The sequence below is a fragment of the Dama dama genome, chromosome 5 (assembly GCF_033118175.1).
Source record: "Dama dama isolate Ldn47 chromosome 5, ASM3311817v1, whole genome shotgun sequence".
NCBI lineage: Eukaryota > Metazoa > Chordata > Mammalia > Artiodactyla > Cervidae > Dama > Dama dama.
The window spans coordinates 120,675,972-120,696,220 of record NC_083685.1 but is presented as its reverse complement, the minus strand read 5'-3'; the positions used below and the strand labels follow the sequence as shown (position 1 = coordinate 120,696,220).

At 59.7% G+C, this 20,249-nt stretch overlaps 1 protein-coding gene across 3 annotated transcripts in view; it reads right to left on the bottom strand.

Moving 5' to 3' along the window:
• Positions 1-18,745, bottom strand: part of AATK (apoptosis associated tyrosine kinase) — a 39,900-nt gene extending 21,155 nt beyond the window's left edge. The window contains exon 1 of one of the 3 annotated variants that reach the window (XM_061144558.1): positions 18,617-18,745. In XM_061144558.1, the coding sequence (XP_061000541.1) occupies positions 18,617-18,671 (55 nt within the window). In that variant the 5' untranslated portion in view covers positions 18,672-18,745. Of the gene's footprint in view, positions 1-8,672; positions 8,805-12,985; positions 13,117-18,616 lie in introns of those variants that run through there. The other 2 variants (XM_061144560.1, XM_061144559.1) reach the window with 2 other exon arrangements.
• Between the last annotated feature and the right edge of the window lie 1,504 nt (positions 18,746-20,249).

The window sequence follows — 20,249 nt, the reverse complement described above, 5'->3', positions numbered from 1 at the left end:
ATAGCAGGGTGCATGCCACTCAGGGGTCCAAGCTTGGGGCTGCTGTATCTGGGACCCACCAGCATCCTGGCACACGGCCGCAGCTAACATCCCTTGTGACAGGAGTTCCCTAAAATGCTGCCCCGCTGGCTGGCTGTGCCTGGGCCCCATTCGGGGTTTCCCCAGGCCTCCATGGGTGTTGGAGGCACCCATGAAGACCCACGTCTGCAGCACCGTCACCAGCGGTCCCATCCCTGACCCTAAAGCCTATTCCCAAAGCGGAAGGGAAGGCCAGAGCCTCCTGGCGCCCACAGCTGCGGTCCAGCCCCACAGACACAGTGGCCGTGTGTGAATAGGCACCACCTCGGAGGGCGCTGGTGGGGGCAGCTCAAGGTCAGGGGCCACAGGCTGGGGTACCCAGTGCAGCTCCAGGAAGGGGGCGGCCAGGGCCAGGGGTGACGGGGGCCCTGCTAGGCAGGGGAAGACCAGCCCCCTAAGAAGACTCCCTTGCCTTCTGGGGCACTCGGCACTGTGGGACCCGGCCCTGTGGTCCTCCCCACCACAGATGGTCACCTGGCGTGCCTGCACACCCTCGTGACCTTGTACCAGTATCAGTGCGGGTTGTGGTGGGAAGAGGCCGCTTGCTCACCCTCCCTAGGCTGGGCTGGGGCAGCTCCGAACCAGGCTGGGAGGGACAGGCAGGATAGCGGTTGACGCAGCAGGGCTTCCCTGGGCTGCCCCTCACCAGCTGTGGGGCCCTAAGCCTCAGCTTCCTCGTCTGGAAATGGAGCCACCCCACCCTGAGCGTGCAGTAGAGTGCCCCCTGCCCTCTGCCTCTTCAGTCCAGCCCTGGGCAAGGGGTGGAAGCGTGGGCTGAAAGGCACAATGCTGGCTGAGCAGAGAGCACACTCCTGCCCAGAGGGCCCACCAAGATTATAAAAATAACCCGAAGATGGGACCTTCCTGGAGGCCCAATGGTTGAGAATCGGCCTGCCAGTGCCGGGGATGTGGATTTGATCCCTCACGCCACAGAGCAAATGAGCCCGTGCGCCAGCACTACCGAGCCCACACTCAAGTCCACGTGTCGCAGCTACTGAAGTCCGCGTGCCTAGAGCCCGTGCTCTGAAACAAGAGAAGCCAGTGCAATGAGAAGCCTGGGCACTGCAATGAAGCATAGCCTCCACTCATCGCAACTAGAGAAAGCCCGCAAACAGCAACGAAGACCCAGTGCGGCCAAACATTTTTTAAATTAAATTAAAAAACAAACCTGCAGACCCAGGTGAAGTTCAAACCACCAAGATCACCTGGGAGTGGTCGGGGGTGGCCCTGCAGCCTGAGCCCTTGGTCGTACCCCATTCAGTGAGCCCCCCACCCTGCACCTGCCCACCTCCGGGCAGGGAACGTAGCCCCCATGGGCACCCGGATCCCAGAGTCCCTTTGGGCCCCACTTCCCCAATCTCCGTCCAGCTGGGATGGGGGAGGGCTCGCTCAGCGCACACACGGCAAGGCTGGCAGGACAGCAGGAGGGCTGAGTGCTGGAAAGTTCTCTGTTAGGGTCCATTTCACTGTCCAGGTCTGCCCTGGGGCTATGCAGACCTCCTCCTGGCTGTATCCAAGCCTTGGCGCCACCAAGGCAGGGACAGGACACTCACGGGGTGTGGCCCCCATGGAGTGGGGTGAGCCTCTCACTGCTCCGGCTCACACCTGCCTCCTGAATCCTGGACCCTGCCTTCCAGGGTCTCCCGGGTCCACTCACTCCCCACATGCCCCACTCAGTCCCTGGACCCTCCTCCCCAATCCCCAGTGGCCCGCGACACCAGAGCTGCTCTGCAAGCTTCCTTCATCTGAGCCACCCTGGGCAGGGGCAGGTGGCCTCAATCTGAGCTGCTTTAAGCAGGGACAGGTGGCCAGAGAAGCCCTTCACCGGGAGGGGGCTGGGTGGCGAGTCAGCCCCACACACTAGGTTCCTGCCAAGCAACCGTGGGTGTCTGCACGCACCCTTCCACCGCTGCAGGGCTCACTCGCATGAAGCAGTCCCTTTCCCCTCCAGGGCACTTGCAGCTAAGGTCACTGGGCAGGCACACAGCCTGCCTGTCTGCACCAAACAAAGAAGCCAGGGTGAGGAAGCTACAGACAGGAGCCTAGGGCCCCCAGCTGGGACCCCTGCCCACTCTGTGGGCGGAACTGGGAGCAGGGGGCCAGGAGACTGGGAACAGGGCGGTGACATCACAGGGAGAAGCAGTGCTTGTGGGTGGCTGAGAGCACAGGGCAAACCCTGGGCCCAAACCCCTGGAGGGGCCACGGCAGCCTGTAGGGCTGGAAGAGGAAGGTGCTGGGCGGGGATTCTGGAAGGAAACCTCACAGGGGGCGGGGGTCTCTCAGGGAAGGGCTCCCTGAGCGCAGCTGCCAGCCCACCTCCCCACCAGCAGGGGCCATGTTTCTAGGACTAAGAGCAAGTCCTTTTTTGTTGTGCTTAGGCTCTATTTAATCAGATAAATTCATGTGGGAAGGGAGCGAGAGTCCAGCTCCCTCACGTGAAACACAGGTTGTAAAAGCCGTCATCCTGCAATACAAATGCCCGTTAACAATCACAACAAAGGTGGTGCATGTGGAGCCACGAGGCGCCTGTCCCATCTTCCCGCCTAGGATAGTAAGCAGGGAGCATTCACACCCTGGGGGGTTGGCAAATGCTCACCAGCTCACCTCTGACACCCACCAGCCCCCCACAACACCCACAAACACACCCAGCATCTGAGCCAGAGCAGCAAGCAGACCTGAACTGCCCCATGTCCCTGGCCACCCCTTAGTCTGAGATCCTGCCTCAGCCTTGCCCTCCTGGTTGGATGATTGATGGCCGTGAACCCTGTTTCATTATCCTTTCTAAAAATAATAATTCCATCTACTGCAAAGGGCCAGACACCACACTCCCTGTAGACCCAGCAGGCCCATGGCCTCCATCAGTCTCTGCGGCTCAGATGGGACCCTGCCCTCCTCGCCGGCAGCTGGGGGCCTGAGCACTACCGGGCACCGCCCAGCCATTTCCAAGGAAGTACCATGTTCTGTAAAACTGCACGGCCACATTTAGGAATAGGGACTCACGCTTACTGGGTGTCCCAACAGTCTCCCAGGGATGCCTTCCCTGCCAGGAAGGGCCACTTTCCAGTTTATGATGAGCAAACGGGTTCTCAGGGAGGACCCCACCAAGGCCTCCTAGGTCCGATCTCACTCCCACCACCCAGCTTCCCCCCCAGAACTACCCTTCTCTGGCCCTGCCCCACCACCACTCAGCCAGGCACACATAGGGATCTGACTACAGCCTGTTTCAGGGTGACAGTCCCCCAGTGGAGCTGCAGCCAGGCACATCTCCCAGAGCAGGGACCCTGGGTCCACCAACGGGCCTCCACCCCTCCCTTCCCTCCCCATCCCCCTTTCTGCTTTTCCTGCTGTTTTCAAGTTCAACACATTCGTTTGAGGATTCCCCCCTCCTGCCCTCCAGATCAACTCAAGGGCCCACAACTGGGGTAGGGAACCCAGAGGAGACAGGTGGGCCCGGAGACCCCCCAGGACTAGGGTCCTGTGTCCCCAGGCCCTCTTTGCCTCCTGGACATCCCACAGCCCCACATAAAACCTGGCAGGTGTTGCCTCTGGGATACTGCCCCTGCCCTGTCCCCCAAGTACATGACAGTAACACCTGCCATGCGACAGGCCCTCTCCAGGACCAGCCCAATCCTGCTGGGAGGGCAGGCAAGTAAGGGGCAGGAGTAGGGTCCGGGGTCCAGGACTGGGCGAGGGTCACACCCACCCTTGGCCCTCAGTGGATGCACGTGGAAGGGGAGGAAAGACGGAGGCTGGTTTAACCTAGGGTGGGGGCTGCAGGGCCAGAACCTGGGAGTCCCTTAGGGGGATACCTAGCAGAAAGCAGATCCTCCCACGGCCCACACTGGACATCTCAGGGCCCTTCATCAAGGGGCTTCTGTTTTGGGGGGCCTGGCCCTGCAAATGCTACAGGAGGGATGCTCCCCAGAGCAGATGGCCGTCAGTACCCCTCTGGTGAACAACCCTCAGTGCTGGCGTTCTCGGGTCCTGGCCTTAAGTCTGTCTCCAGGGAGGGTTCTGGGGGGGGCTGGCAGGAAGATGGGAACAGAGCATTTGTGGGATATGGGTGCCGCTCCGGACAGAATCAGGGGCCAGGCCAGGCTTCTGGTAAAAGGAGTAACTTGTGGGAATTCCCTGGCAGTCCAGGGGTGGGGACTTGGCACTTTGTTGCTGGGGGGAACTGGGTTCCAATCCTTGGCCAGGGAACAAAGATCCCAAAGCTGCGTGGCACAGTCAAACTTTTAAAAAACAAATTTTTTAAAAAAATAGGAGTTTAAAAAAAAAAAAAGAAGTCACTTGCACTGCCAATGAGTAGGGGTAAAGTCAGGCGAGTGGAGTCCATGAGAGGACTGTCACATGGCCTGGGTCACCCCACCTCCCTCATCCCTTCCCAGGCACCCATCAACGAGATCCATGGCCTTGTAACAGACGAAGCTCTAAACAGGAGAGAGAAGCTAGAAAATGTGCAGAGAGAGGGATCTTGCTTTTCTAGGTTTTAACATGCCTAAAAGCTACAATCATTAAAATCACATGGTTCTGCAGCAGAGATGGGCCAACAGGTAAGGAACAGAATCACAGCCCAGAGCCAGGCCTGGCCTGGGTGGGAGATTCCCACCCTCACCCGCACAGAACACCTGGCCCCGTGACTTGAGAGCGGGCCAGGGAAATTAGCTGTCTCATCTCAGACCACACTCCAGAATAACTTCAGATCGACATCAGTGAGTCAAATTATAGCATCTGAGAAAAAGTAGGTAAATATCAGCCTTCTTCATGGAGAGGGATTTTTAAGCTAAAAGCAATGGAAGGCATCATGAAAGATCAATGGGTTTGGCCACATAAAAATGTATGTTACATAAGTGAAAGTGGCTCAGTCATGTCTGACTCCTTGCGATCCCATGGACTATACAGCCCATGGAATTCTCCAGGCCAGAATACTGGAGTGGGCAGCCTTTCCCTTCTGCAGGGGATCTTCCCAACCCAGGGATCGAACCCATGTCTCCTGCATTGCAGGTGGATTCTTTATCAGCTGAACCGCAAGGGAAGCCCAAGAATACTGGGGTTGGGGGTAGGTAGCCTATCCCTTCTCTAGCAGATCTTCCCGACCCAGGAATTGAACCAGGGTCTCCTGCATTGCTGGCGGATTCTTTCCTAGCAGGGAAGCCCATAGAGCTCCAAATTAAAGGCAAGCAGCAAACCAGGAAGAATGGTTGACGGAAAATTTGTCAAAGACCTATGTTACTACTTTGGGGGGGAACACAATCAACAAAATATAAAAATACTTTATGACCTCAAAACATACACAAGCAAACTATACACAGTCGGCCACAAACAAGGAAATACAGTTTGTCTAGTCCACAAGAAAACGTGCAGCCTCATCCACAATGAAAGAAATGAAATCACACCGGATATCAGCTTCCCGACCACAGGAGTTCTTAGAAGCTGGTGTCTGGCCAAAGCCCGCACACCAGGATCAGCTAGCTACCCAGACGCCCTGGTGGATATAAGTCAGATCAGCCTTTAGAAAGCAACTTGGAGACATGCGAGAAGGCCCTGGGAGACCTGCCAACTCCCGGGCCAAGTAATTCCCAGTCTGGGAATTCAAATGAGAGAGCAGCCCGGACAGCACACAAATCCAGAATAAAAACAAAGGAAGGAGCACGTTAATGACGCAGGCAGGAATCACATCTCACAGAGATGTTCCTTGCAGTGGTGTTTATAAGAGTAAAAAACAGCCTAAATAGTCACAATAAAAGAAGGATTCAATAAAAACACAATGGTACATCTGCAAAAGAACCCATATAGAGTGAATTTAAGGAAATGTTTTAAATAAACAAGGAAATAACAACTTTGTGCTAAGTTTTAAAAAGGAAGGGAACTTCCCTGGTGGTCCAGGGTTAAGACTCTGCCTTGCAATGCAGAGGAGGTGGGTTTGATCCCTGGTCAGGGAACAAAGATCCCACATGCCCGGGGAGCAACTAAGCCCTGGAACTGCAATAGAAGATCTCACATGACGTAACTAAGACCCAACGCAGCCTAAATAATTTTTTTTTTTTTTTAAAGGGGAGGATACACAAGGAAACAGCTGGGCTCAAAGCAAATGCTTGTTATTTGACTATGGGGTCAAGGTTTCATGGGGTCTCCCAAATAAATATATTTCATGAGTTTTGACATATCTCTACACCAAAATCCATCAAATCCCACACTTTAAACATGTGCAGTTTAGTCTGTTTCTATTATACTTCAGTAAAGCTGAAAACAAGAGGCAGGACATAGAATTGTTTATAAACCCTGATTACAACCATGTTAAAAAAAAAGGAAGAAAATAACTCAAAATGTGAACAGTGATTGTTGTCTTGGGTGGTAGAATTCTGGGTGGTTAATACCTTCTCGTCTGCAGTTTTCATATTTTCTACAATAAGCATGTACTACGTCTAGAATCAGATGTGTATAATTTTGTTTAATTATCACCCACACCTATCCCCATCACTCCCGCCTTTAAAGACCCCCACGGACTCACCATACACAGACTGGAGCCCAGACCTTGTCCTGGTGTCCCAGGGTCCTGGGTCTCCACAGGTCCCTTTCTGCCCCCCACTCCCACACTCAACCCCCATTCGGGGGAGCCTCCCTGGTTGGAGGCAAGCAAGGTTTCCCCAGGGACCCAGAGGTGGAAGGTGGAGGTGCCTTTGATCAGCCAAGAAAAGGATCAGAGATTCCAGCCATCCTGAGGTCAGTGGACCCACTCAAAGGGTCTCTGTTTGTGGCCACATCTCGAGGCCAGAGTGCAGGAGGACAGCAGGTTGGACTGTGTTCTGGGCCCTGGGATGGCCCCCACACCCTCTACCTTCTCAGCCACTCCCTTCACTGCTCTTGGCTGGACCCCCTCCTGCTCCTCCCCAAGTGGGCCCAGGCTGGGCCTACACCCCTTCCCTGACCCCATCAAGGCCAACTCCAACCCCACCTCATACCCTGGTCCCCAGTTTCCTCTGGGGTCCCAGACCCCAATGGCCACCTGGCCCCAGCCCTTCCCTTGGGCGTCCTGGAGCCTATCAAACCAAACACAGCACAGAATCCACATCAACCTCAAGGCAAACCTGCTCCCCGGGTCCCTCCCGTCCCTTCCCCAAGTGGGATACCCCAGCTGCCTCTGGATCCCTCTTGTCCACTGCCCAAGTCCAGCCCCGCTGAGGCCACTGAGTTCCAACCCACGGCCCGACCCTGCCCAAACTCCTCGGGGCTCTGTGGCTTCCAAGTGATTCTTCACCCAGGACTGAAGCCATCTTCCAAAAGCACCACCCATAAGTCCTCTCCGAGTCCTCTACCTGCCCGGCTGCCCTTTGGTGGCCATCCCCCTGCGGCTCCTTCACCCTCGCTGTACCCTCGGCCTGGCTCGATCTCAACATCCTCGGGAGCCTGAGACACACACACTCAGGAAGCATTTCCAGTTAGCCCAGTGCCTCTGCTGGAAGAATAAGTGAGCCATCTGAGCCACTAGGACGGCCATGATCTTTAAAGCGGAAAATAACCAGTGTTGGTGAGGATGTGAGAAAAGAGGGGCCCCGGCACGGCTGGTGGAGGAGCCGTGGGTGATTTCTACAGCTCCTCCATGGCACCGCGTGTCCAGAACAAGCAAGTCCAGTGGGCAGGGGCTGGGGGCACTGGAGTGGCACAGGGCTTCTTTTTGGGGGTGGTGGAAGGCTCTGGAAATAGAGCCGGAAGCTGCACAGCCCCGTGAATGTACTAACACTGAACCGTACCCTACAAAGTGGTTCATTTCACGTCATATGAATTTAGGGCGTCCCAGGTGGCACTAGTTACGAACCCACCTGCCAATGTGGGAGACTTAAGAGACACGGGTTCGATCCTTGGGTCAGAAAGACTCCCTGGAGAAGGAAATGGCAACCCATTCCAGTATTCTTGCCTAGAGAATCCCATGGACAGGGGAGCCTGGTGGGTTACAGTCCATAGCATCACAAAGAGTCGGACATGGACAAAGCAACTTAGAATGCGCAAATATGAATGTCACATGAATTTCACCTCAATTAAAAAAAAAAGGTTAATAAGCAGTCTGACACCTGTAGAGACCAAGTCAGGGGTGTGCCAACCCTGATGGCCCCCAAGAGTGGGCACCCCCAACATGCACCCCTAGATGACTCACTGCTCCCCCCAGAGCTCCTTCCACCAAGCCCAGACAGTAAGTCTGGCTTTGGCGAGACGGCCACGCACCCCAGTATTTCCAGCGCCCCAGCCTCCCCACCTGGGGCAGGTGCAGCCGATGGGGGCTCACACTCAGCATCACCGGCAGGCCTGGGGGCCCAGGCTGGGCATCTGAGGACATGCTGACACCGGTGCCCCTGCCCCCCAAGCCCGGTGATGCAAACAGGATCTTGTACAGGAAGGAGCTGTGCAACCAGGCAGGCGTCTCTGAGTTACGAGGCTGCGGCAAGCAGACAGAGGGAGGGGAGGAGCTCGGCCTGCCCAGACCGCCAGGAGCCGATCAACTGACCCTGGTACCCCCACCTCCCGACCCCAGCTGAGGCAAGTAGCAAGAGTCTAGGGCTTCCCGGGACAGGGGCCAGCAGGAGGGGCGTCCATACCCCACAAGCCATCCGGAAGGCGGATCCAGCGCCAGCGGGCCCATGGGGCAGTTTCTTGGCAAAGGTTTGGCCAAGGGCCCAGACATGGAAGTTCCTCCCTAGAGGAACAGAATCCTCAGATGGGGACGCGGCGGCCCTCTGCCCAGAAGAGGAAGGGAAGCAGGTCACTGCGCTTGTGTGGAGCCTCCGAGGCAGTTCCCAGGCCCAGCCCATCTATGTCCTTGCTCCTCCCTCCCCCAGATGTCTGGGGGCAGGTGGAGAAACGAAAGGACACTGGTGACTGAACTCAGAGACCTGACAGCTCAGACGCACTGGCCGCTGGGCCCCAGCATCCCTGCCTCCCCCAGGGCCTCCCCAGATGAAGGTGCATCTGCAGGAGGCCCGCACCCCAAGAGCTGGCACTGCATCGGGGGCAGTCACGGACAGCCCCCAGTCCCAGCTGACAGACACCCCTCCAGGCTCACCTACCCCATCTCAGGATACAGCTCTGAGCAGGGGTGCAGCCCCCCCACCTCCACAGCTGCCCCGACTCCATCCCCAGCAGGTGAGAGGGGCCCAAGGGGCACCTGGGTGGGGAGGCTGTGCCCCCTGCCCCCACCCCAGAAACTTCCAGACCCCGTCACCGCCTAGTCTGGATGACCTAATGTACAGAGACAGGTGTGGACGCCTCTGCTGCAAGGACAGAAGGGAAGGGGTGGGTGAGCAGGTAATCCGGATGGTCTTGCACTCCAAGCACTGACAGGAGGGCTGGAAGGTGGGGGGCACTGCTTCCTCCAGGGAAGGGAGGTCAGATGTCCGGCGGCTAAGTGGCTGTAGCCACTCTGCCGGCTTAAGAATCAACCTGAATTGAGGGATCCAGACCCAGCAAAATCCACGGACATGCGAACAAGCAGCTGGGAGGCACCACCCCGCGACAGCCACGGGTCACATGGGTCACGGTAGCTGCCCCCACAGGAGGGCTCTTTTCCCAGCCCTGGACCACAGACCCTTAGCTTAGGTGGCTGGACAGTCAGTATGGCAGGTATCAGCCCTGCTCCTGCCATCTAGCGGGGTCAGGAGCTACAACATCACCCAGAGCCTAAGAGAGAGCCCAAGGGGTCTCACCCACCAGCGGCAGAGGAGAGCCAAGGGCCTGGGCCTCCTCCCCAGAGAACCAGGGAGGGGACACACTCACATACACGCCCGCATGTCCTCACACTCACGCATACGTAGGCGCATATGCACTCACACGTTTACACATGTGCTCACCTACTCCCACCCACATACTGCCCCCTACGTCCCTGTCTCTCTGTCCCAGGGGCACTGCCACCAACACTGTCCCCCCTGCACAAACTGTTTCCCCACTGGTCCCTCCGCAACCTTGCAGGGGCCTAAGGACAACCCCCTGGGATGCCTGCCCATCCTGCTCACCTGGGGACCCTACCCTGACACCTGCGGGGCATGGGGTCACCTTGAGGGTCCTGAGTCAGATGAAGGAGTCCCTCTCACAAGCCTGGGCAGGGGAGCGTTGGGGAGCAGCTGGGCAGAGGCTAGAGGCAGCGAGGCTCAGACCTGGTGCATCACCAGACCCAGGAGGCATCGCAGGAACACACCGCAACCACAGTGAGTCTCAGAGAGGACTTGCAGGACCACCCGTCACAAGAAGGAAAAACAAAACAGAATCTAATGCGCTGGCTCCCACTCCACCACCAGCTGCTCAGGGAGGGGTGGGCAGCCCAAGCCCAGAACTTCCTGCCATCCTGGCCTCCAAGTTTCTGCCTGGACCCCACTGTGGGGCAGAAAGTAGTGTGAGGCGAGCTGGGGAAGCAGGAGGGCAGGGGCAGGGCCCAGGCCAGGTGTGCCCTCAGCCGTGAGCAGGACTGTTCAGGCCCTGGCCCTGCCCGCCCAAGCAGGCCCTACCCAGGGACTCCCTCCTGGCTGAGTGGCCCCAGGAGGAAGCAGGACCATCCCTCTGAGTCATTCATCTCCAGGGGCCAGACACTGCCTCTTGGGGATGCCTGCCTCACGTCAAAACGATTCCAGGCAGCTTCCTGGGATTAACAAGCTAGCGTAGGGACTTCCCTGGTGGTCCAGTGGCTTAAACTCTGTGCTCCCAATGCAGGGGGCCCAGGTTCGATCTCCCGTCAGATCCCACATGCCACAACTCAGAGTTAGCATGCCACAATGAAAGATTGCACATGCTGCAACTAAGAGCCAGCCAAATAAATAAATATTAAAAAAAAAAAAAAACTGGCCTACACCCCCGATTTTCTCATAATGCTTAACAACCGGCTTTCTGGAAAAAAGAGACAAAAGGGGATTTCCAACGTGGAGCCTTTGCAGGCTCCTGGGGTGCAAATTCTCCCACCACAGCCCCTGTCAAGCCATCAGTCTGATGCTACTGAGCACGGGATTGGGAAAGACTCACGCCAGCGGCGCCTACACACCTTGCAGCTACTAGGGCCCCAGACCAGCAAGATGGTGAAGACGTGGAAATGCCACCCCAACGCCCATCTCTGACCAAGAGCTTGACTCCAGAACATACAAATGCCACCCACAGCTGGGCAGGCCTGTCTCCCACGGGCAATCCCAGACGATGACTCCAAACGGCCAACAAGCCCCCAGAAGGGCACTTGAGGCGTCTCCTCGAGTGTGAGTCAGGCTGGGAGAAGAGGTGAGTCAGGCTGCCCCGCGGTGCTCCTGGAACTGCTCAGGGGACAGGGCCACGAGGCTGACTGCTGGGCTGGGGTCTGCGTGGGGTGACCCCACCTTCGGCTTCCACGAAAGCTACCCCCAGACCCAGGCCCACTCCCCTCATTCCCACCATAGGACCAGACGCATGTGGAGAGAGAGACAGACGGCCCTGAGCTGCATGCCCACAGGTAGGAAACATCCAGATGGGCGACCCCCAGAGATGGGGAGCAGACGGGGGGACAGAAGTGTTCTGAACCGTGGTCATGGCCGCACATGTCTGTGTGTACAGTGAAAAGCACACTGGAAGTGGATGAATCGTACGGTACAGGAATAATATCTCAATAAAGCCTGGACAGACAGGGAGAGATGGCGCTAGGGTGCCCAGAGCTGGGCAGAAGGCTGTGTCCGTCAATGGCTGAGCCGAGAGCTGGGCTGTCGATGGCAGGGCTGTTTCACTGCCAGTATGGAGCGACCCTGGGGGTGAGGACCAGCAGGACCAGTGAAATTCATTCGTATGTACACCCTGTGTGTGTGGCATCCCCTCAAAGTGGAAGTTCTTCCCAGGGCGGTCCTGGGACATCCGGATGGGCCTCACAGCTAGCAGAGCCAAACCACCGGCCCGGGATCACAGCAGCTCCCCACCAAAGGGAACCAGCCTGTGACACAGGTACCACGGCCCCCGATGAGTGACTGCCTGCCCAGGGCCCTCCCAACTGAACCCTAAGACTGGACAGGTTGGCCCCAAGTAGGAGGACCAGCTGCACAATCTGCAGCGTGCATGCGTGCTAAGTCGACCAGTCGTGTCCGACTCTCTGTGACCCCGTGGACTTTAGTCCGCCAGGCTCCTCTGTCCATGGGATTCTCCAGGTAAAAATACTGGAATGGGTTGCCATGCCCTCCTCCAGGGCATCTTCCAGACCCAGGGATCGAACACACATCTTTATGTCTGCTGCATTGGCAGGTGAGTTCTTTACCACTAGCGCCACCACCTGGGAAACCAAACCCGTCAGAATCTGAGGGCCCAGTGTGAAATCATTCAGAATTTTACAACGGCAGGAGCAGAACGTGAGTCCTGCGGGACCCTCTCCACAATGACCCCCATCCATACAAAGACCCCCCATGGTGCCTGACCGCATCCGAAACATCATCCTGCTGCCCATCTCCCACGCCAGCCTCATCATGCGGTGACCTCCGCAGAGCCCAGGTCTGGGGCTCAGGTCCCCTGCCCCTGCCCTGGCTCCCAGGAACAGGCAGGCTGTATCCCTGGCCACCCATGGCCAGCAGGCCCACGTGCCCAACCCCCTCCCAGCAGGACAAGAAGGCACCAGTGCACCCTCACCAGGAGTGAGCAAGGCCAGGCCCGGCCACATCCCACCCTGAGAGGCGACTCTGCCCCAGCCTTCAGATGCTGGCCAGCACCCTGCCACCTCTCCTTACACACCCCGCAACAAGTGCCCCCCAGGCTGCCCAGCACCGTCCCCTGCCCTGGCCCTGTTCATCCCTGTCCCACCGCTTCCTCTGGCAGAGCTGGAGCAGCGACTGGGGGGGGTCTCTCGAATACAAGCCCCCGTCTGCTCACTGCCCTCCAGCCCTGGGCTGGCTGTGAGGGAGCCCACAGGCCTCCAGAAACCCCCACATACCCAGCTCTGGGTGGCCGCTCCCGTGTGGCTCCGACTGCTGGTCTAACCCCAGAGTCGCTCTTCGCAGACCTTCCCCGAGCCCGGGGCATCTGGCCCCGGCCCCCCAGCCTGACCCTGGTGGAGGAAGGCAGGGACCTGGCATGGACACTGTCTACCGCGACGCGCCAGACAGGCCGCCTGGGAGCTGGCTCCGGCCCGGCGTCCGCTGCCCTCATTTCCTCTGCCGGCTTCCTCTGCCGGGGGCGGGGAGGCCACGGCCGCCTGTCCTGCTGGGGCTGGTTCCTCTGTGAGAGGCAACCAGAGGCTGGAGAGCGAGGCCCCGAGGTGCCCAGAGGAGGGCGCGCTGGTCCAGGCCGAGGCCGCCCTCCCATCACCGCGGTCCAGTGAACGCGCGTGTTCAGAGGCGCCTACACACGTGTTCCCTCGCTTGCCTCCAAAGACGCCTCCAGGTGGGCAGGGTTGGCCCAGTTTACACAGAGGAGACGGAGGCTGGCATGAAGGCACAGGCAGGCTCGGCCCAGGCCCTGGCCCCGTGCGGCTCAGAGCTGCCCTGCAGGAGTGCCCTGGGGCTGCTGTCAAAATGTGCCATAGACTGGGGCCTCAGCGTACAGGACTGTCTGATGCTCAGAGGCTGGACATCCCACGTGAGGGCCACGCTCCTTCTGGAGGCTCCAGGGCATGACCCTTCCCACCTCTCCCAGCTTCAGGCCTTCCTTGGCTCGTGGTTGCATCAGCCCATTTTGCCTCCATCATCACAGGGCACAGGATGTCCTCATCTCTCCTGAGTCTCCCCCAGCTCTCTTGGAAGGACCCCAGCCATAGATATAGGTTTCCCTAAGCCAGAATGAGGGTCTTCCCTGGTGGCTCAGACGGTAAAGAATCCACCTGCAATGCGGGAGACCTGGATTGGCAAGATCCCCTGGAGGAGGGCATGGCAACCCCCTCAAGTATTCTTGCCTGGAGAATCCCATGGACAGGGGAGTCTGGTGGGCTACAGTCCATAGAGTCACAAAGCGTGGGACACAACTGAGCGACTGAGCACAAGCCAGGATGGCTTCATCTTAACTTACGACAGCACCGAATGCCCTATTTACAAACAAAGTCCCATCCTGAGACTCCAGGTGGGGATGAATTTGGGGGAATACTATTCCACCCAGGGGCTTCCCAGGTGGCACTAGCAGTAAAGAACCTGCCTGCCAGTGCATGAGACATAAGAGATATGGGTTCGAGTCCCTGGGTCACGAAGATCTCCTGGAAGAGGGCATGGCAACCCACTCCAGTATTCTTGCCTGGAGAATCCCATGGACAGAGGAGCCTGGCAGGCTATAGGGTCGCAGAGTCGAACACAACTGAAGCAACTTGGCACACACACACGCATTCCACCCAGGCGCCCTCACCTAGGGAAGGGCATTAGAAGGATAGAGAACCAGTGGACATGCTCAAGGACACTGACGGCAGGTGGAGGGGCCAAGGCTCGGCCCACCCTGGACAAAGACGGCCGGGTGACAGCAGGGCAGTCCTTCAGGCTCAGCCACCAGGAGGGACGGCTCCAGGCCCCCCAAGCCTCAGGACACCAGGACCCGGTGGCTCAGTCCATCTCTGATGTAAGGCTGAGGGCCAAGGGTGAGGGCGGATCAGGTCCCCCCCCACCAAGCCATGCCCTTGACTGCCCGCCCCCAGGGGACCACAGCCCCACCTAGATTCTGTGCATCATTATACACACGTGAAGGCATCTGTGAGCATTCGTGTGTGTTCACATGTGTGAGCCTGAGCACCTGCGTGTATAAAGCTGCACAGGGATTCGTGGGGGAGAAACAGCCCCTCTGAGAGAAAGGCATAGTCTGGCTTCCTGGAGAATGTTCCAGAATACAAAGAAATTGCCCTGGGGATACTGTGACCTCCCTCCTGCCCTGAGTTGGCCCCGCCCCTAGACTCAGCTCAATAGCTGCAGCTTCCACCCTGGAGCCAGTCTTTCCCGGGCGTGGGAAGGGGCAGTGACACACATCAGAGGACTGGCTCTCGATGCCCTCCCTCCACCAGGCCAAGCCTGGGAGCATCTGCCTTCAGCCAGGCCCCATGGGCAGCAGGCAGTGAACGGTGGGCCACCAATTTCGAGAACTACCATGAGCACATGTCCATCAGCCATGGAGCAGGACCTCCAGCGCCGCAAGAACTCATTCCTGGGGTCCTTCTCAGCCCTCAAGTCCCCGAGTGCACCCGTCCCCATGCAGGTCAAACCACACCTGGCCGGAATGCCCTCCCTGTGCCCTGTCCCCCAGCAATGCCTTCATCCAAAGGCCCGAGTCTGCCCAGCCCTGAGCTGGCGCTGCACATGCGTTAACGCCGGTGTAGCGCGCTCCCGGCAGAGCCAGGCTCAGGGCGAGAACGTGGGCAGGCAGCGGGACGTGACCAAGAGGCTGGGGGCTGCCTTGGCTTCCATGAGTTTCCTCAAACTCCAAGTCCCCTCAAACGGTCCACAGTGACCCCTGCCCCAAGGTCAGCCTTGACTGGCACCGTCTGGGGACTGGCCTGCACCCAGCACTCGGTGGGCACCACAGTAATGCCCACCTCCAGATTAATGAACCAGATTAACGTTCCAGATTAAGAACCAGAGGCACAGAGAAGGCCATGGGATCAGGGAGGGGTTGGTCCACTACCTGCCCCAGGGGTCTTGAGACAGCTCCAGGCCCTGGGCTGCAGAGCTCTGACTGAGGCCTGCCAGGCACCTGCTGAGGGCCTGGGCTGCACCCAGCCCGCCCAAGGCTTGAGAAGGTGAGAAACAAGGGTGGCCCCCTGCCTCAGAGAGCACAGGAGAGGCAAGCCCCGCCCCCTCAAGGCCACGCCTCCCCCCACCAGCTCCACCCAGGTGCTCCTGGCTCCCCAGCGACACCCTCCTCACACCTCAGTTCTTGGCTTCCATATCCCACCCACCCAGTCTCCCCAGAGTGAGGTTTCACCTGTGTGGGGCTGAGTCTCAGAGAGGTTGAGTGACTGGCCCAAGGCCACACAGCACTGAGGTCAGAGGTCTGTGACTGCCCGGAAATCCCCCAAAGTCACCCACATCGTGGGAAGAGCTGAACCCCAGAAGAGGCAGCCCTTCCAGATGCCCGCCTGTGCCAGGCTGTGGTCCCAGGAGAACATGCTCAGGCCTGGCCCCCTCCAGGGGCCTGCTCTGCCCATATCTGATAGGTGATGGTGGTCCAGGCAGGAGCTGAGTTTAAGTAAGGTCCCCCAGCATGCATACTGCACTCAAGCACGTGCCTAGAGCCAGAGCCTCAAACTCAGCCCCCTTCACTCTATATAACTGCCACTGTTGTCACCACCTCTATGGAGAACTACCATAGAATCCATGATGGACACAGAACTGGCAGTAGGCAACAAACCTGGCCTGGTGACACTCTGAGGACCCTCAGCCCAGGCCGGGTCCCTCTGTCCACCCCAGAGTGTTGAGCAACCACAGAAACAAACTCCGAGACAGCCACAAACACGACTATCCCTTGCCCTCTGAGTTTGGTGGATCCCAAGCAGGGTCCCCGTTTAGACAGGAGTCAATCTCAAAAAAACCATCTCTCCCCACTTTGGGGACAGAGGAAAGCCACATACCACTGTGGCCTTGTCTCCATACACCAGCCCCTCTAAAAGAGCAGCCAGTGTTCATTGAGGGCCAGGTTTTCATAGGGTGCTTAACCCCTAACCGAGCCTGGTGTAGGCACTGCTATCCCTTTACAGATGAGAAAACTGAGACTCTAGAAGGCAAGGGTGGGCAGGGGGCACCCCAACGGGTGGGAGCTGGGCTCTGAATGCTAGGCATTTAGCGTGAGGGCAGAGGACTCCACCTCTCCTCCTTCCCAATGCCCACATGGGGGCCAGCATGGAGCCCAGGAGTTCTGCACCCAAGCAGGCAACCCACCTTTACTATCCAGGGGGGCCCCTCCCACAGTGGGGCAGGGCTCTCCCCTTCATTCCACCTGAAAAGAGCAGACCCTTGCCTCCTGACAACTTTTTCCCCTGCTAAGTCCTTAAACTGACACATTATAATTACACTGATCACAGCTGTTAACAGAAACTTTTGCAAGAGGAGCAAGCTTAGTTGTTTCTCTAAGATGGGGGAAGGGTCTCGTGCTGGGATACACCCGAGTGTGTGTTTGGTGGGGGAGCGTGTACTGAACCCACACAGGGGAGGTCTGGGCCCTACAAAGAGTGCAAGAGGCAGGGCATCAGGGAGGGTGTCCTCCATCCCCGGGTCAGTCCTGGCACACACACCCCCACCATGCCTACAGTTCCAAGGTTGGACCCTCGCTGCCCAGGAGCCACGCTGCCTGGAACACTGGCCCGGAGCCACCTGGATACCTGTCCCAAAAGGCTGTCTGAGCCTGGGACTGACTGCTCAGCAGGGCCACCTCCACCCCCACCTCCAACCCCCACCCTCAGAGTCCAGTCAGGGCTGTCACTGCCAGGTTCGGGGCCATCCACTGTGACTCCATGTTCTCCAAGCTCTGGGAGTTGCCTTGGGAAGTCATTTCTGAGCCAGGGACACCCACATCCTCAGTCCAGTAGAGAAACCTGCTGTCTGCTCCCCTCCCCCAGGACCAAATGCCTTCAGATGGGGCCGGACCCAGGGACCCTGTGCATCACTGCACGAACTGGGCCCTACTCCAGGGAGGGAGACCCAGGAGAGCCCATCACGTGCTCACCCGCCTTTGTTTTGGCTGGATTAGCCTGTGCCAGAGCCCCAGTGACAAGTGGGTGGGACTCTGGGCCCTTAGGCCACAGCTCCAGGGCAGGGGCTTATCTCCCACTAGGGCCAAGGAGGGGCGGGTGGCGGGGCCTATGAAGGCAGAGGGAAGAAAGTCTACCACCTTCTGGAGACGGAGACAGGCTTCAGCTGCCCCCAGCCCCTCTGCCCACCACGGCGGCCCACTGCTGCCAGGAAGTCAGGCAACCATGGGTAAACAGGCTGCCAGGGCCGCCAGCCTGGGGGAAGGGGGGAAAGAGGCCTGGCCCAATGTCCCCTGCAGCCAGCTTTGACAGCGCCACCTCGGCTTCATCCCTCTGTCACGAAGGGCTGGGCACCCACTGAGGCCCATCTCTTCTGAGCCTGTGCTCAATGGGCTCTGTCCCGTGGGTCGGCTACAGCTCCCACCTCCCCATGCAGGCGGCTAGGTGGCCTGGCAGGGCTCTCCAGAACGCACTCCCAGCCTGGGGAGGAGCCTGCCACGCTAGTCCCGGCAAGGGGGTCCATGGGCCTGGCGGGGGCAACACTCCCACCCCTCCCTGGAGCCCTTAGTCCTGGCTACCTCCTCCCCTGGACACCTGACCCAACATGGGCCCTCCTGCCCCAGATACCCGAGATGGAAGCTTCCACAGGGACAAGCAGTGCCCCCACTGCCCACCCTGGCTGCTGGAGGCCTCAAGCAGGTGCCAACCCCTAGGCCTGCCCACCTCCGGGCCTCCAGGGGGTCCTGCGGGAAAGCAGTTCCGTCTGCAGCTCCGCTCAGAGAGAGGAAAGGGTTAATTTCCATGCAAAATAGGAAACCAGCGGCTCAGGAAGCATCAATGTCCGCAGTTTGGCAGGTTAGGGGCAGCCGCAACGGGCAGAGGGCTGGCAAGGGGCGCGGCCAGGGGACTCACCAGGGTCGAAGTGCGAGCTGAAGGCGAAGCTGGGGTTGAAGAAGGACGACGACATGGCCAGGGCCAGCAGCTCGGCTTGGCATCCCCCGACTGGCGCTGCGATCAGCTCAGGACGCCCGAGGCCCGCACCGCGCCATCACTCGAGCGGCCGCCGCAGGTGCGAGCGCGTCTTGGCCGCCGCGCCCGCTCAGCACCCACAGCCGCAGCCGCGGGGCCGGCGGGGTGCGGGTGCGGGTGCGGGCGGCGGCGACAGACGAGGCGCCTCCCCCGGCCGGTGCAGTCCGAAAACACCGGCGGGAGCGCGCGCGCGGGGTCGGCGGGGGGGTTCCCTACCAGGCTTGGGGGGGGTGGTGGTGCACGGAGACGCGCGCCGGGGGACCCGAAGGCTGAGGGGGCATGGAAATGCGGGGGAGATGAAGGCACGGGTGGGGGGACACAGATGCAGAATGGGAGATCCGGAGACGCGGGGGTGGCACGGAGGATGGGGGGCACGGAGGCTGGGGGGCGCTGGGAGGCGGAAGGTGCACAGAAACGCGGGGATGGGTATACTGAAGCCCGAGGGGGGCTCAGTGACGCGGGATGGGAGACCCAAAGGCTCGGGGACACGGATAATGGGGGAGGGGTCCGTGGAGGCGAAAGGTGCGGGGGGGGGGGGGGCGGGGGCCACCTGGAGGCGCGGGGGTGGGCAGAGAGGCGTGGGGAGGAGGAGCGGGAAGGCGGGGGCACGGCTGCGCGCGGGGGGGTGGGCACGGTGGCACGCAGGAGCAATACGAAAGCGCGCGCGGGATGGCCGGGAGGCGCGGGCCCCGGCACGCGAGGGTCGGGGGCTGGCACGCGGCCTGCACACGCCGGTTTCCGAGGCAGCTCCGGTCCTGCCCCGCGCCCTCTGGGCGGCGCCCGCGCCGCCGGGGTGGGGGGTGGGGGTGCTATTTTTGCACAAACCGCCCGCGCCTGTGCCACTCTGCGACAACCGTGGAGAAGGAGCGGCCGCCCCCGCCCGGGAGGGAACAGCGCCGGGCGTTTAGGGCGGGCGCGGCGGCGCCGGGCACCGAGGAACCGTCCCCTCCCCGCCGGCCGCGCGCCCTGCCGCGCCATCTTGCGCGGCTGCGGCGGCTGCGGGAGGGCCGGCGGGCTGAGCGCCCAGGGGGCTGGGGATCGGCCCCTCCCCAGCCCCTGGGAGCGGAGAGAGTTCCAGTGTAGCTGGGATTTGAGTTTTATGTAACTTGGGTCACTCCCTCTACATCCATCCATTCATTCTCTGGCCAGATGAGCAAAGCCGCTTGGTTGACCCAGCTGGAGGACAGCGGGGTGTGGGGGCCCAGAAGGCTTTGGGGAGAGCAAGGATCAATGGCACAGGGTTGGGCAGGGACAGAAAGGATGGTGAGGGCCAGCCCTCAGGAGAGGGTGCCAGGACACATTCTTCTTACCCTAAGGGGGCTTGTGTAGACAGTTCCCGCATGGGCAAAGGAAGGGATCTCCTTTCCTCTCAGACTTGTGGGGTCCCCTGCCATGGGTGGTCCCAGGACCCTCAGGCCTGTGGAGGAGCATGAGGCATCCAGAACCTTCTTACTGGCCCTGATGGTGTGGCCACTACTCTAAGCAGCTTTGCCCCACAGGCCGCAGCTGAGGCAGA